This window comes from Nesoenas mayeri (genome assembly GCF_963082525.1).
Source record: "Nesoenas mayeri genome assembly, chromosome: 16".
NCBI classification, from domain to species: Eukaryota; Metazoa; Chordata; class Aves; order Columbiformes; family Columbidae; genus Nesoenas; species Nesoenas mayeri.
This window is the reverse complement of record NC_137562.1, coordinates 10173388-10187784: the sequence shown is the minus strand read 5'-3', so window position 1 is coordinate 10187784 and position 14397 is coordinate 10173388. Positions and strand designations below refer to the sequence as shown.

The 14397-nt window shown below is 44.4% G+C and overlaps 1 protein-coding gene across 1 annotated transcript; it reads right to left on the bottom strand.

Moving 5' to 3' along the window:
* Window positions 1-3761: 3761 nt before the first annotated feature.
* Window positions 3762-14175, bottom strand: ARFRP1 (ARF related protein 1). The gene is made up of 8 exons (XM_080354780.1): window positions 14123-14175; window positions 12678-12777; window positions 12207-12294; window positions 11663-11745; window positions 11106-11187; window positions 10536-10606; window positions 5491-5591; window positions 3762-4006 (listed from the first exon to the last, which is right to left on the bottom strand). The coding sequence occupies exons 2-8, from the start codon at window positions 12768-12770 to the stop codon at window positions 3919-3921; spliced, it is 606 nt and encodes a 201-aa protein (XP_080210906.1). The 5' UTR covers window positions 12771-12777; window positions 14123-14175; the 3' UTR covers window positions 3762-3918.
* Window positions 14176-14397: the final 222 nt, after the last annotated feature.

Here is a 14397-nt window from a genome sequence, read left to right as displayed (position 1 = left end):
CTGATGAGAAGCAAAGCTCCAGACTTGCAGAAAAGCGCCCTTCTGCTGGAGATCCCAATCGGTGATGTGCAAAGGCAGGTCCTTACCTTAATGAACTGATGGACATACTGCATGTGTTATTGTACAGATGATGTCATAGAATGTGCCGGCAGTACGTTGTAAGCAGGATCATAAGGAAGAAGAGACTAAAAATGACTTGATTAGGAATAAAACAACCCTAGAGCTTGAAATGATATTAAATCTACCTCTCTATTAGAGGCTAATTTTAGTTTAAGGGTGTTGGAAGGATGGCGGGGGCAAATACCCGCTTTGTTCTTCACCTTGCTCTGGAACAGGTGGTTCTGCCAAAGCCTTAAATAAGACACTGGCCTTGGTTCAAAGCTGCATCAGGTTTGTCCTGGTGCATCCCCCGGGTGTGTGGAACGGGATGTCACGGTGAGCAGGATAAGACTTGACATCAGCATCACTGAGGAGACCACGGGGTCATGGCAGCAAGGCCAACACGGTACTGTTGGATGAGGTTGTACCAACAGAAACGGCTGTAACTCTGTTATTCTGTGTCCAAATGAAGAAGAAATTGCCACCAAGGGGACCACACCGCAATTCAGAGAGCACTGCAGAGCATTAGAAGTGGGATTTGTGTTTTTTTTAAGGAATGCTCTTGCCTCCTGCTGCTACCAGCTACCAAGTGTTTGCGTAGCGGGGAAATTCCAGATGGGTGAGAGAAAGTTACATCTTCTGCCAATGTTCAAATAAGGCAAGTAGAACTACCGTGATCACTCGACGATTAGCTTTATCTCAGCGTAAAGCATGACAAAAGTGATTACTAAGTGTTGATGATGAATCTGTTTTACTTTGGGAAGATAAAGCAGCTCTTCAGATTAATTGTTGTAACAAGGAACAGGCAAAACAGGCCCATCTCCCATGTAGCGACCATCTGATCACGTTTGAACTCCTCAGAAATGTCTTTACTTTGGTAGGAGGTCTGGCAGGGGAGGGCACTTGCAATGCGAAACCATTTTAAATAGAAGTCTGTGCTTCCTGTAAAGACTTAAGTAAAGCACAAGTTTGAAAATATGATAAGTTATTGATTAAATTACAGACTGAAATATAAAATAGCTATCAACATATCATCTCAGACTATTCCAGAGGGATTAATTTTTGTGGAGTTTATGCCTTGACTACCAGTCCTTTTCAGAAGCTTTTCCATGTCAGTTTGGTTCTATTGCACTGGTCTGTATTGAGGCATCATTAGCACAGCAGATCTGCTCATAGTGACCAAAACTGCCATAAAAGCAGCTGAAGGAGTCAGCAGTGCCCCTGTGCAGCATTTATTGCCATACAGAGCACATACAAAACAAACCCAGCCGACTGAGCAGCACTCCAGTGTCTTTGTGCTCCATATAAAGTAACTGCACGTGGTGCAAGATCAGCGAGAGCCTGGCCCACGTTGTTCTTGAATAGTGAGATCTTTATCTTGCACCTGTTGGCTGATCAGCCTCAATTCCCGCATCACCCTCATGCTGCAGCAGGGAGGACACACCAAATCAGTTTAGCAACTGGCTCAACCACTTCCCTGCTGGGCTTCCCCAGCGCTTGGTAAATCGTTCCCCAGTATCAGGTAGGTGCACCTCATCTGTAATGCTGGAAAATCTGACTGTGACACTCTTTCCTAAACAGGCTTTGGCAGCCAAGCAGCTGCATCTGTCTGCCCTGTCATGTAGCCGCTGTTACAGCTCTCAAGCTAACTTTGAATGATGTAAAACTTTTCATTACCGGTTTCAGAGTAATTCTCCCTGATTTTTTGTGGACATCAGAGGATGCTCATACTTATGTAAAGATGGCTGATGCATCTTTCTGGGTGAAGGACTTTGCCACTCTCAAGAACTTGGAATTCTGACTGAAGTCAAAACGTTTCATTCCATTTAAGACCTCCTGCTGGTATGTGCCACAAAGCAGTCTTTGTGTCCAGAAACTTGTGACAACAGCTATGGCCCCAAGCTCAACTGTTTTTTCCTCTCCCTGGTCTCCTAGTGAAGAGGGAGAGATCTGAGAAGAACATGTGGAAAACTTGGAAAACCCCTGGTATCCCATTAAACAGACATTTCAAGTTACTTGACTGAAGTGTTGTCTTTCCATAAGGCATTGTTTTCCACCAGTAACTGTTTTACAACTTCAGTTTAATTGTTAAGCACCAACTCAGCCAACTGAAAGAAAAAACAAGCCCAGAGGTACCTTGAAAACACTCGGACTCTCAGAGATGGCCAAGTGACAGACATTTCCACTGGGCATCCAACACTTCTGTACACTTGAAACCCTCAGCCCTATGCAGCACCTAGAGAAAGGTGAGTGATCTTGGAGGGACTCTCTGCACCCACAGAGAGTGTAACAAACCTGAGATGGAGCCTCGTGTCATCTCTGGTGTCTGCGTTAGATCTAGTGCAGTTTAATTCTTCGGGGATATGGCGCTGACACCAGCACCACTCAAATTCAAACTCAGGTACAGTGTTATAACGCTTGTTCTGACAGCAGCAAGGACTTGAAAAGCATTTGACATCTTACCTGACAGTTTGTCTCGCCTTCTCCTACCCTAGTGTTACTAAGAAGTAAGATTCCACTCTCCAGCATGCAATTATTTCCATGGACTTCATGTTCCTAATGACACAGTCCAGCTGCCCTCACACTTTGACCAGATGTGAGGGAATGAATTCTGTTCCGTCATAAAAGAAGAAATATATCTGTGATGAGTTGCATGCATAAAATTTAGCAGAAAGTTCTTTGATAGATGCCAAATAACTTATCTTTAAACAAACACTGTCTAATTTGCTCAAATAGAGCTTGGATAATGTTCCCTTAGTTATGTGAGCAAACAGCGCAGAACAGTCACCAGTAACTACAACATGCAAAGAGCAACGTTCACTGCCAAACCACTGCAAAATACATGTAAAACAAGAGATATTTGGAGAAGTGTTAGTGATATGTCAATAGAATTACTGGCTGGGTAGGCTATGTAAGAAGTGAGCACTGCATGACTTTGAGAGGTGCCTTTCTGTTCTTTCTCACTTTTCAAAAAAACAGAGAGCTGCGTACCACTATTTCTGAACATGAGTTGTTTCAGCAAGAGAAGTTCAAAGTAAGAAGCTTTATTGCATACTGATTTCTCCCTGCCTTGAGGTTCAGCTTCCAGCCTAGAGAGATCACACAGAGGGCCTCAATTCATTCCAGTTACAGAAGATACCAATTATTCTTACAATTAATGAGAACACACAAGAGACTGGCAGTCAGAGCAAGGCAGTTCTTCTGCACTTCATATACCCACCTCCAACTCTGCACCACTGCGCAGCTGCTGGCTTCAATATCTGCATTTACCACAGGTAAAAGTTACAAATCAACGTGCTGACTGAAAATCAAGTGATAATCAACACTGCCTCTCCCCATTATACAAACAGCAGCATAACAGGGCCAATAACACCACCCACAGCAACCACGGGGCTGAAGCAGCAAGGTGTCTTCTGGCAGAAGGGACAACCGTCCCCAGGCTCTCCTTCCCCTCTCACATTCACCTACACGGTTCCTTCAGCAGCTCCTTCACGTCACTGGCCTCTAGCCTGTTAGACTAATTAATCAAGAATCACAAAGTAATACAGTAGAAAATTAAGTCCTTTGCATCTGCAAAGTGTAGACTGCCACTTGGTCTATGTTCTCAGACCAGCGGCTTAATACTTAATGTAAGAGATTCCCACCCCCCCACCCACTTGGAATCCTTTGCTCAGGTTTTTTAGACACAGAAAGAGAATATTTGTCTCCAAATTCAGGAAAGAATCGGGTGTAACAGGAATCCAGTGGACCACCTTCCTTTAAAGAGGACACAAAACTGTGTGGAAATGACTGTCCGTTCCTTGGCTGGCTTGGATTTTCTTACGTGATGTCCTTCTTTCTTGGGGGTCTGTGAATATTCCTCACCACACACTTCACCATCCATTCAATTCCCTCGTTCACTCCTTTGCTAAGGAAATAAGATAAGTAGACAAGATTAAAAAAAAGACAAAAACAAACCCTACCAAACAACCAAGAACAAAACCACGGCACACGTAGTCCCTAACTGAGCCCCTACAAGAGCAGGTGAAGGGTTCCGCCTCGACCCTATTTATTGGCATTACTACGCTAGTTTCTAACACTCGCAAATAACGGGAATTTCTTTTAACTCTGTATGTAAACTCCATCCTTTATTTTTTTGGTGTCTGTACAAGTCTTCATCCAATTTAGTTAGTCATCAACTCTGTGGAAACCTTGGGCTGAGCAAGCATCAGAATATTCAACAGTCAGCTGGTCTGAGGTTATTTTGCCTCAGTAGCCTCAGGCTACTTGTATCAGATCTTCCAATCCTGGCTCTGACTTTCTGCAATCAGCTGCACCGGGGCTGCCATGCGAGTCACCGACTCCCCGCTCTGCACGGCGTCCCAGCCGGGACTTCCACTATTTCTTTACTCTTTTTTTAAATGCCAACTCAAACTGAAATTTTGAAAGGGAATTCCTCACGGTTCAAACCCAGAAGTGTTTGTACAAAACCCACATCAAATGAAAAGGTTGCATTTCATAAGATTATTATCTAACACTTCTCTTCCAGTCAGTGCTTAACCTTTGTTGTTGTGGTCACTCAGCTGCTTAAGGGCATTTGATTCTTAGCAATGCAGACACCAGAGATTTCTCTCCTGGTTTAAGAAGCTGTTTTTATCCTTTGCAGTAGCTTGTAAAACAACACAGCTTTCTTGTTACATAAAAAAGGAGAAATCTCCAAGCTCTGGATTGCGTACAGGCAGTAACTCAGGCAGGAGTATTTCCAGCTGTCTGGAATGGTACTTTCGACTTACGCCAAACAGCACTTTTCACTCAAAGAACTGAAAGCACAGCCAAATTTTTGCAACAGTGATCAAAGATAACAAGAATCGCGTGGGTTGGTCAAGGCCATGGCATGCAGCTGTGTACATCATAGTCTCCCAGAGTTTGGTCTGTTCTAGTAATTTTATCTTAAACCACAGGCATCCCCAGTGTAAGAATACTCTTGGAGATTGTTATATTATCTACATAACAAAGCTTATCTGCACACCAAAAAAATAAGAAAGCAAGAGCATAATCACACCTCCATCAATGGAACAGTACTCATTTCTCTGGCAGTGGCATAAACAGCTGTATTTTCAACTGACTTCTTACATAAAAGCCAGGAGCTGCAGCAAACCAAGGACGGCAAAGATCATTGTGTAAGGAGAAGCGATGACAAAGCACAAGAATCAACAGCTCCGTGTGCTCTCAGCCAGCAGTACAGTTTTATCATGTTCCATAGGCAGGATTTACAGATGAATTTCCTGACCCAGTGCAAGCTCAAGGTTCACAAACAAGGATCTGTCGCAGCTCCTTCCAGGGGCTATTAAATCCTACAGCACTGCTCTGCAGCTGACAGTTCACCAAAACACCATCCCTCCTTGTACTCACCCAGTAAGGGCGGAGCAGGCCTGTGTCAGGCAGTCTCTCTTCCCAATTTTGTTAATGCAATCACTAAACGCTGTCTTGATGTCAGGTATCGACAGACAAGTCTGCAAGGGAAACCAAAAAAGAGCTTGTGTTCTGTGCAACAAGAGATGGTGACGTTATTCCAAAAGGAATCCTCCCTCATTCCCCCTTTCGAATCAGTCTGGATGGCACAGCACTGTTAGGTTAAACCCCCTCACCCATTAACACAGCAAATTAACTTCTTTCCAAAAAAAAGAAGATATTCTTTTTTCACCAAAGAGAACGCTATGTTCAGGCAGTACATGCACACTCCCAGCCCTCCCTGCCCCTCAAGGTGTACACTTCTAAGCAGAGTCATGAAAACCAGCACAACCTGTGCACTCTCGGGCTCCTCCATCCAACCTGCCCCGTTGTCACACACGCGTCTGCCCACCAGGACACCACAAAAGTGCATCTGTTTGCAAAGCTTTTTGAAACGCTGCACCTGCCCGAGCCCTGGGCAGGCCCCATCCTGTCGCTGAGTCTTTGCCAATGGCCTGGGTCACGTCTCCCTCCACATGCACTTTCAGAAAGCAGCTTGGATGGGATTTTTCCCCAGTTCTCAGCACATTTCTTGACATCAAAGGCACAGCTGCTCTGTTGGTTTGCATTTTGCATGCAGGAGAAAATGCTGACAGCACTGAACGCAGCACATTTTCTGGTGCCTGGTGCCAGTTTGCTCTTGATCACCATCAGGTCTTGTTGTCCTGTAAGGCTGCTCAGAGATTGCTGGGAAGTGGCTTTAAAATATGCAAATGCACAACCCCCCCAATAAACCAGTGGATTACTTTCCTGATATAAAGCACAGTGTCACCAGAAAAACTTCATACAGTTACAAACACAACAAAAGCAAACCTGCCCTACCGAGGTCTGGACTTGCATCTTCCTCCCTGAACACAGGAGGCAGGTACAAGAAAAATCACCAGCCTTTAAAACCTTTCATCTCGGTGCTTGCTTTTTCTTCAGAAACCTCAGACAAGCCATTTAAGCACTTTAACTGGCCGCAAGCCGAGCTTTCTTCCTCTCTCTGCAAAGATATTTTGGACCTTCAACGAGGCTCAAACACGTATTTTGGGCACATGTTTACTCAAATTCCAAATTGGACCCCTGTAAGTCTCGAGAATTAGTCCAAGAGGATGTTCACTCTGAAAGAACAGACTACGTGCAAACAGGAATTCAGTCTTGTAAAAGTCTGGACCCTAACTTAGCAGAAAGATGGAAATTAATGACACCAGCTATCCCTTTTGCAAAATACTGGTTCTGGAGAAATTAAATACAGGAAACTACTGTGGGGATGACAATGTGACAAATAAGCAGGTTTCAGTGTTTATAAATAAGAAAGTTTCTCAGGAAACAGCTTGAGAGGAGTTTAATGACACCCAATTCAACCGGTGCCCTTGAATCCAGACTTGTGATTTCCTACTGTGAAGGGCCTTGAATCCGTTAGTTGTGCAACTTTTGATTAATGTACTTTCTTATGACCTAAGCTGCATTTTCAACTCGCAGTTTCAATCAATGAGCTGGAAACTGTATCGAGAAATGTTACTTACTTCATTGAACCAGAACCCTAACAACTTACTTCAGGATTTCTGCCAAATGAAAAGACTGAAATGCACAAAGATCAGCTGTCATCCACAGGAAAAATAGTTACATACATTTAAAAAAAATCAAACACTAACTTTAGAGGGAGTCAGATTGACCTTGGGAGTTGGAATTCAGACCAGTAGGTCTGGAAGATGGGCAAGAGATTACTACCAAACAGTAATTCTAGATAAGTTTGTAAAAGATGCTCCTTTAGTTTTGGTATGACGTCCACTGCCAAGTAAGAAAGACAGGTTCAGCTGCCTCTTGATTCAAGCCAAAGCTCTAGACAGGTCTATCGCTCAACAACTTGGGAGGAGGAAGAGCTGCATGTCAGTAATCTGAGCTATTTTTCATGTCATTACTCTTTTTAGTATATGAGACTTGGCAGGAGGAAGGTTAAATCCCCGTTTTGGGGAACATCTCTTTCCCCTGGGGATGGAGTTCAGTGGCCAGCAGAGGGGACAGCATCACTGAATTATCGGTTCAGAGAATCCTTGTTTCCGAGCTGAAAGCGAAGCCGTTGGCTGGAAATCCTGTCCTACAGCTGCGGACGAGGCAGATTACCCAGCACTTCAACCGGGGAGTGTCCGAGCCTCGCACGCTCAGCAGAAAATGTCAGCTGCGGCTTCCAAGTTCCCTCTTCTCCACCTCCCTGTCTGCATTACAAAATATTTGTTTATAGATGTGTTTTGTTTCTCAACTGAAACCACATAACCAAGAGCAAACTAGGGAAGCTAGACTTGTGATCACATAAACAGTGTCCAATTACAATAATAAAAGCCACAGATGACCTTTCTGGAGTGATATTATCTACCTTACATTTCAGAGGAAACTCACACAACTTGACGAATCATTTTTCTATCTGAACTTCCCCACCAGAATGCATCTAAGCCATCTTTGCATGAAGGGTCTTCAAGGCATAGCCTAGGGAGAAATCACCTGCCCGCACAAACAAATTCCTTTTATGAAGGGCTCAGAATAGCATTACCCAAATGTAATGTCTATAATTCATGTCTATAATTAGATATTAGACATTTAATTCCCCTACACAGCAATAGTTCCTTTAAAAAAAACTTCAAAACAAACTCCCTCCCATAACACACATGTGATGCAGTCATTTAATTATTAAAAAATCATCCAGTTTGGAAGTCCCTGCTAAACACAGAGCATTCTCCTGGTAAAAAAAAAAAAATCACATACAATATTGTCACAATATTAGAATTGGTATTTTGCAGTCTATAACTGTATTTCATCTCCTGATACAGGCAAACACCGCTCGAGCTTGGCAGCACTGGGTGCATGCAATTTACCCAAAGGCAGTGGTGCCTATTAACAGCAGAATTCTTTTCTACAAGGAATTTAGCATCAGGGCCAAGAAATTCCTACATTTCATGCAACTTCAGACATTTCAGGCATTGAGTCAGACCTTTTGTTAGCTTATTGTGAGGAATGTAAACTTAAATCTATGTCAGACGTAGGACTTGCGATATATTTCACAACAAGTGTTGTGCTGGCCTCTAAAGATGGAATCAGAGTTTCAACCGCACATCCCAGCAAGGTTAACATACCATGTACCCTACCTTATCATCATCCACATCAACAACAGAGGGATGCTGGGGAGAATTCCCCATGACAAGGATATGTCTGGAGATCCAGAGATAAACCTGTAACATTTAATTTTCTTCCAGAGGTCTTAAATTCTGCTAGATCAATGGCAGAGAAACAGCCCTTCTAGTTTACTAAACCTTGCTTAAGTGACCCTGAATAATTACTGAAAAACAAGCTATAGTCCCCTTAATGTTTTGTTACTAGCATTGATGTCTCTGCCTGTATCCAAAATCATGCTCTAGGAATTGACCTTTAAATATAGAATTTAGGCATTTCTTAAAAATCCCTCCAGTCCATATAGTTTTGTTAATCTCTTGCCAGTTCTAAGGCTGCACAGAGGCACTGAGCCTGGGGGCTGGTCACGGACCCTCAGAAGGAGCAAGGAGTCAGCTGTAATTTTTATCTTGAAAGCCTGTTCCAAATACGTCTTTCCAGTCTTAGAAAGAAGCTCACTTGTTCAACTATTCGTCTTTAGTCTGGTGAGGGTGGCACAAGAGCCGGACTTTGCAGTGTGCCCGTAACAAAACCTGCAGATACAGCCACAAGGAAAACTGGAACAGTTTTCCAGGACACCTCACACAGTTTAATCCCCAATTCTACCGGCGGAGTGCAGACTGCTCCCTGCCGTACAGCTGCAGTGTCGCACGGAAAGAGAAGAGTTCATATTCTGGATTCCACACCAAGAAGACAGTCGATTTCCCCACATACCAGAGTTCACAGCAAAGTGAATTGAGAGTCCTGTCCCTTAATCTCTCGCTGATCTTTAAGTGGAACGCAATTTATTTAATTTCTACGACTAGATAATCTTACGATCATCCCAAAGAATCTGTTGTATTGTACACTGAAGCGTAACCAAATCCTTCTTTAACGCCAAAGTGATTTCTATGGAAGTCTCAAGTATTTCCCACAAGTAAACTCACTGAGCCGGGTGTAAAGTCCAGGGGAAGCAGCCAGGAAGTCTCTGCGTACTTTGAAAGAGATCCAGTCCACAGCTGTCAGCGCTGCGACTCCAGATTCTACTGAATGTCTCTGGCTCCATCTAGAGATTAATCACCCCAACTGCAGCAATGGAATTCCAGGTACATTGTGTGGAAAGAAGGAAAACATGGAAAATACCACAACCACTTTAGGGACTGTCTTCCCTTTTTTCCAGGCCGGGGGAGATGAGGACTGCCCTGGATGCGCCCAAACAGTCATCCTGTAATTCTCATGAACTTGTCAAATACAAAACAAAGAGCTTTGCCATTCTAGATATGCTAGAAAGAATTCAAATTATACTGTTGAGAAAACGTTTCCCTTGCCATTCATCACTGCCATTTATGAAACGCTCTAGGACAAACAGAACATTTCACTGAACAGACCTTGTTATGGGAAAAGGAAGATACTGTTTCACACACAATTGTTGTGCTCTTCCCAGGTAACAGTAGGGCAGCATAAACAAAGTGCACTAAACATTTTTGGTTTTTTGGGTTTTTTTCTGAATAAACAGGAAAAAACAGATCAAGATACCAAGTCACAGTATAAGCAAGACCCACGATAGCTACATAGTCTGTTCTGCGTACATAAAAGTTCAGAACAGCTGAGATGGACACAGCTGTATTAAGTTCACTTATGCCACTGGGAAAGGGTTGGAGAAGAAAGGAAAAAATAAAACAAAACTGAAAGCAAATATTTTCAGCAGTGGGAAAGTGTCACATGATCACTCCAGAAACATGAAACAAATTTAACGTGAACGCAGAGCTCACCTTTCCGAGGGTTATTCGCTCACTTACGAACTAAAGTTGCAATAATCTTACCTCTACATCCTGCTTGTTGGCTAACACCAGAATGGGAACCCCCTCCAGAGCCTCGCTGGTGATCATCTTCTCTAGAAAGCACAGGAACAAAAGCAGAGAGGTTCAGCCAGTTCTGGATGATAAAGTTGTGCAAGTGCCTGACACAGACTACCTAGACACACAGATGAAGCAAGAGGCTCCTTCTTGCATGACAGTTTCATTTGATACAACCTCTCAGGTCTATTTTCTTCACAGAGTATTTTCCCAGATCAAACTCCAAACATTATTTTGATCAACGAGCATGTTACTAAGAATTAACAAGGTGATAAGTAAGGAATAAGGAATAAAAATTCCAAAATAATTAGCATAAGCACAAAAATAGATTCAGGGCCATTTTAGGCAACAAAAGTGAGTCCTGTGTCACAGACAGGATGACAGATTCCAACAAAAAAGCATAAAAGCACAACAGATGTGTCATCAAGAGGCCACTCAGCTTCCTTCAAGGACACAGGAACAGACACGACAGTAATGAGGGAATTGTGCCACAAAACATCACGAAATCCCCAGACAGGTAAAACACAACATACTCACCAAAAGCTCTTTTAGATTCTGAGAGTCTCTCCTCGTCAGTGGAGTCAATAACATAGATCACGCCATGAGATTCAGCGTAATACTGAAAGGAAACCACAGATATCAGTGTATCTGTCCGCTAGGACCGTTTGTTCCTCTTCCTGTTTTTTTTTTATATTGAGTAAAACTTGGATACACATGGAATACATCAACCAGTTAGAGCCAGTGGTTTCCACAGTCTGTGTCTGAGAAGAACGGTGGCACACAAAGCGTTGGCTGTTCTGTTTGCAGGCCTACTGAATGCAACAGGGGAAAAAGCTGCTCTGTCCCCGCAAAAAGCTTCTCTCTACTGGCATAACCCTCAGATATGGGTTGGTAATTGCTGTCTCTAAACAACAATGCAAATATTAAGCATTATCTTTGTTAATCTTGCACAGATATAGTTGAATCTCTGGAAAAGCGTTGATGCTAAATACTGGAGTTACCAGTACACCTGTACAATAACTAAATTATCACACTGCTTCGGTTGTAAAAGAGACAAAAACATTTCTAAAAGAAAAAAAAAATACATCTCTAACCTTGTCCCAGAGAGACTGCAGCTCCTCCTGCCCACCAAGATCCCAGAACATCAGCCGAGCTTTGCCAACATCAATAGTACCAACTAGAGGGAAAGAAGACGAGACCATTCCCTGAAAACTAAGGGTGTTTGTTAAAGCACAAACACCTGCACACTCCCCTAACAAATCTGGGGTACAAGAGTTTTCTAGAGGAACAAATCACAGGCAGTGGCTACCTTCAACAACAGAAGTGACCACTAATATCAGTCGTGTCAGTGCAATCATATCAGAATCAGGCCAATGAATGAACTCCAGTGAAATTTACCTTACCCTCTGAACACAGCACTGAAATGGGACACATGGTTTTTCAAGATTTTGTGGTTTTTTTCATTATAAGCTAAGAAAGCTAATTTTATTCTCTTACAAAGAAACACAGGGAGTTGGGAGATGTGATTTCTACTTCCAGGGAGTATGTTGCCTTTGTCAATTCTTGAATATTTCAAACAAGAACCATCTGCTGTCTAACTGCAGGAAAGCTGATAAATACCCAAATAGATTTACTTACTGTTTAAGCCTACAGTGGTTGTGATTTTGGACAAACTCATCCCTTTGTAGTTCTTGTTAAATCGAGTTTTAGTTTGTTCAAGGAAGGTCTGAAAAGGAACAAGAAAAAGTATTTACTCTTGAATATTTTAGTGGCTGGGGCAATTCTAACCCAAACCAGCCTTTCCATGTCTGCAAAAATCTGCTCCAAGAGATTCTACCCTAACCTTGGAACAAACCACACTTCTTGTTCCCTATTTTAGCAAGGAAAGAAGGGCTCACAGGCGATTATGGGATTACCCAAGCCTTGGCTCCATCCCTGAAAGCTTCTGCTAAATTTAACTACAAGGGAAAAGTTGATTCTTTGGTGTGACATCACTAAACTAACTCCCAATACAGTCAAAGAAAGGCTGACCATTTGGAAGTTTTTTTCTCTGTAGGGTGTTTAGAATTGAGTGTGTCCTCTACACAACTGGCAATAAACAGCACTTACGGTTTTACCAGCATTGTCCAAGCCAAGGATCAAGATGCAGTACTCATCTCTCTGGAACATGTATTTATAGAGCCCAGACAGCAGAGTATACATCCTGCTCCTGCAACAAGTACCAGGAAATCATTAACAAACAGGTCATTTCCAAAAGCCTCTCATTGCACAACACAAGTTTTTCCCAATACCAGATAAATAAGTAAGTGACGTTGTTCTTTTATCAGTAACTCTCACACTTAGGCAATCCAAGGACAAATCACAGATATAAGAGGGATCATGTAAATAGCTCAAGATCAAATTTTCAAATGCATACAAGGGAGGGATTATCTTCCAAAGAGCTTAGCCTCTGTTCCTGCATGAAGTGCCCACCACAAACTCAACCCGCACTTGAAAACGACCCTGTCTGCTCTGGGGCTTACAGGAGATCTAAAGAAGAGCTTGGATGTCTGTTGCGGCACGTTAGATGCACAGAAAATGAAGCCAACTTCACACAAATACTCAGAATGGGTATTTTGGGCAAGATTGTACAGGTCAGTCCTCTCCTCCTTGTTCCTGATCCATTTGACAGTATCATGGGATCTTAAATGGCTGAACTGAGTGCAGCACATTCTAAAGGGTCACGAATGCCCTGAATTATCTTAATTTAAATCTTATCCAGCAACAGCCTTCTGTTAGGGTATCCACCACGCAAGTCTTCTGTCATCTTAAAATGCCATGAAGACATGACAGGTAAGTTAACAAGCCAAAAGCATAAGACTAAGAATCAGACAAAGCGATACCAACAACCGCAGAACCTGACGCGCTTTTTATTGTTGGATTTGCTGGGATGCGTGAAGCATTGGTACCGAGTCCTCCGTCTGACTCACAAAACATTGCAACAACACTTCTGTTTAAATACAGACACGGGGAACCCCAAGGCAGAGACTTTGAGAGGCAACTGTCCCTGAGCAAGTGTGCAGAGAAACACCCCCTTTTCCACTGAAGGGGGAAAAAAAAGTGTTCCAGAGCAGAAGCAAGCGATTCCTGAGGCTGGGGGACAGCGGGGGTGAGGACAGGGCAGCTCAGGGCGCAGGTACCGCGGGGAGGGGACCCGCCACCCCGGCCCTTAGGGGCCGCAGCCCCACGCCGCCCCCGGGAGGCTCCGAGGCCGTGGGCTGGGGACAAAGCCCTCGGTCCGCTCCCGTTTCGGGCCGGCAAGTGACCCCGGGTGTGCCCAACCGCCCGTCCGTTCCCCTGGAACCGGGACCCCTCATCCCGCCCCCTGCCACAGCCTGACAGGGAAACGGGCCCTCAGCGCCACTTCCCCTCACGGCCTAGAGCCACGTCCCGGGCCCGCGGCGCCTCGCAGGCCCAACTCAAGCCCAGCTGTGCCCTACGGGCCCCGCCGCGGCCCTTGCCGTCCCCCGAGCGCGGAAAGCGGCGGACAGAGCCCGCAACCCGCGACCCCTCACCAGGAACCGGAGACACCTCCCGTCAGCCAGCGTCTCGCCGCTCCCCGGCCGCACCGGCCGCCCGCCCATCCCTCGCGCGGCGCTCTGGGAAACGTAGTTCCGGCTCCGCCGCGGGGGCGCTGCGGGCAGGGTCGGTGGACTACAAGTCCCAGAATGCTCAGCGCCAGGCGACGACGCCTGCGCAGGCGCAATAGGGGTGGGGAGTCTCGCTGCCGAAGTCGTGTAACGCGTTGGCTGAAGAAGCCGGAAGCGGGAGTGCGGCAGGCCGGAAGTTG

Excerpts from the sequence above, each read along its gene's own strand:
- ARFRP1 (XM_080354780.1), bottom strand. The coding sequence starts at position 12,770 with ATGTATACTCTGCTGTCTGGGCTCTATAAATACATGTTCCAGAGAGAT. Across the intron at positions 10,607-11,105 it reads AGAATCTAAAAGAGCTTTTG|AGAAGATGATCACCAGCGAG; the intron begins GTGAGTATGTTG and ends TGTGCTTTCTAG. Across the intron at positions 5,592-10,535 it reads CCAACAAGCAGGATGTAGAG|ACTTGTCTGTCGATACCTGA; the intron begins GTAAGATTATTG and ends TTTCCCTTGCAG.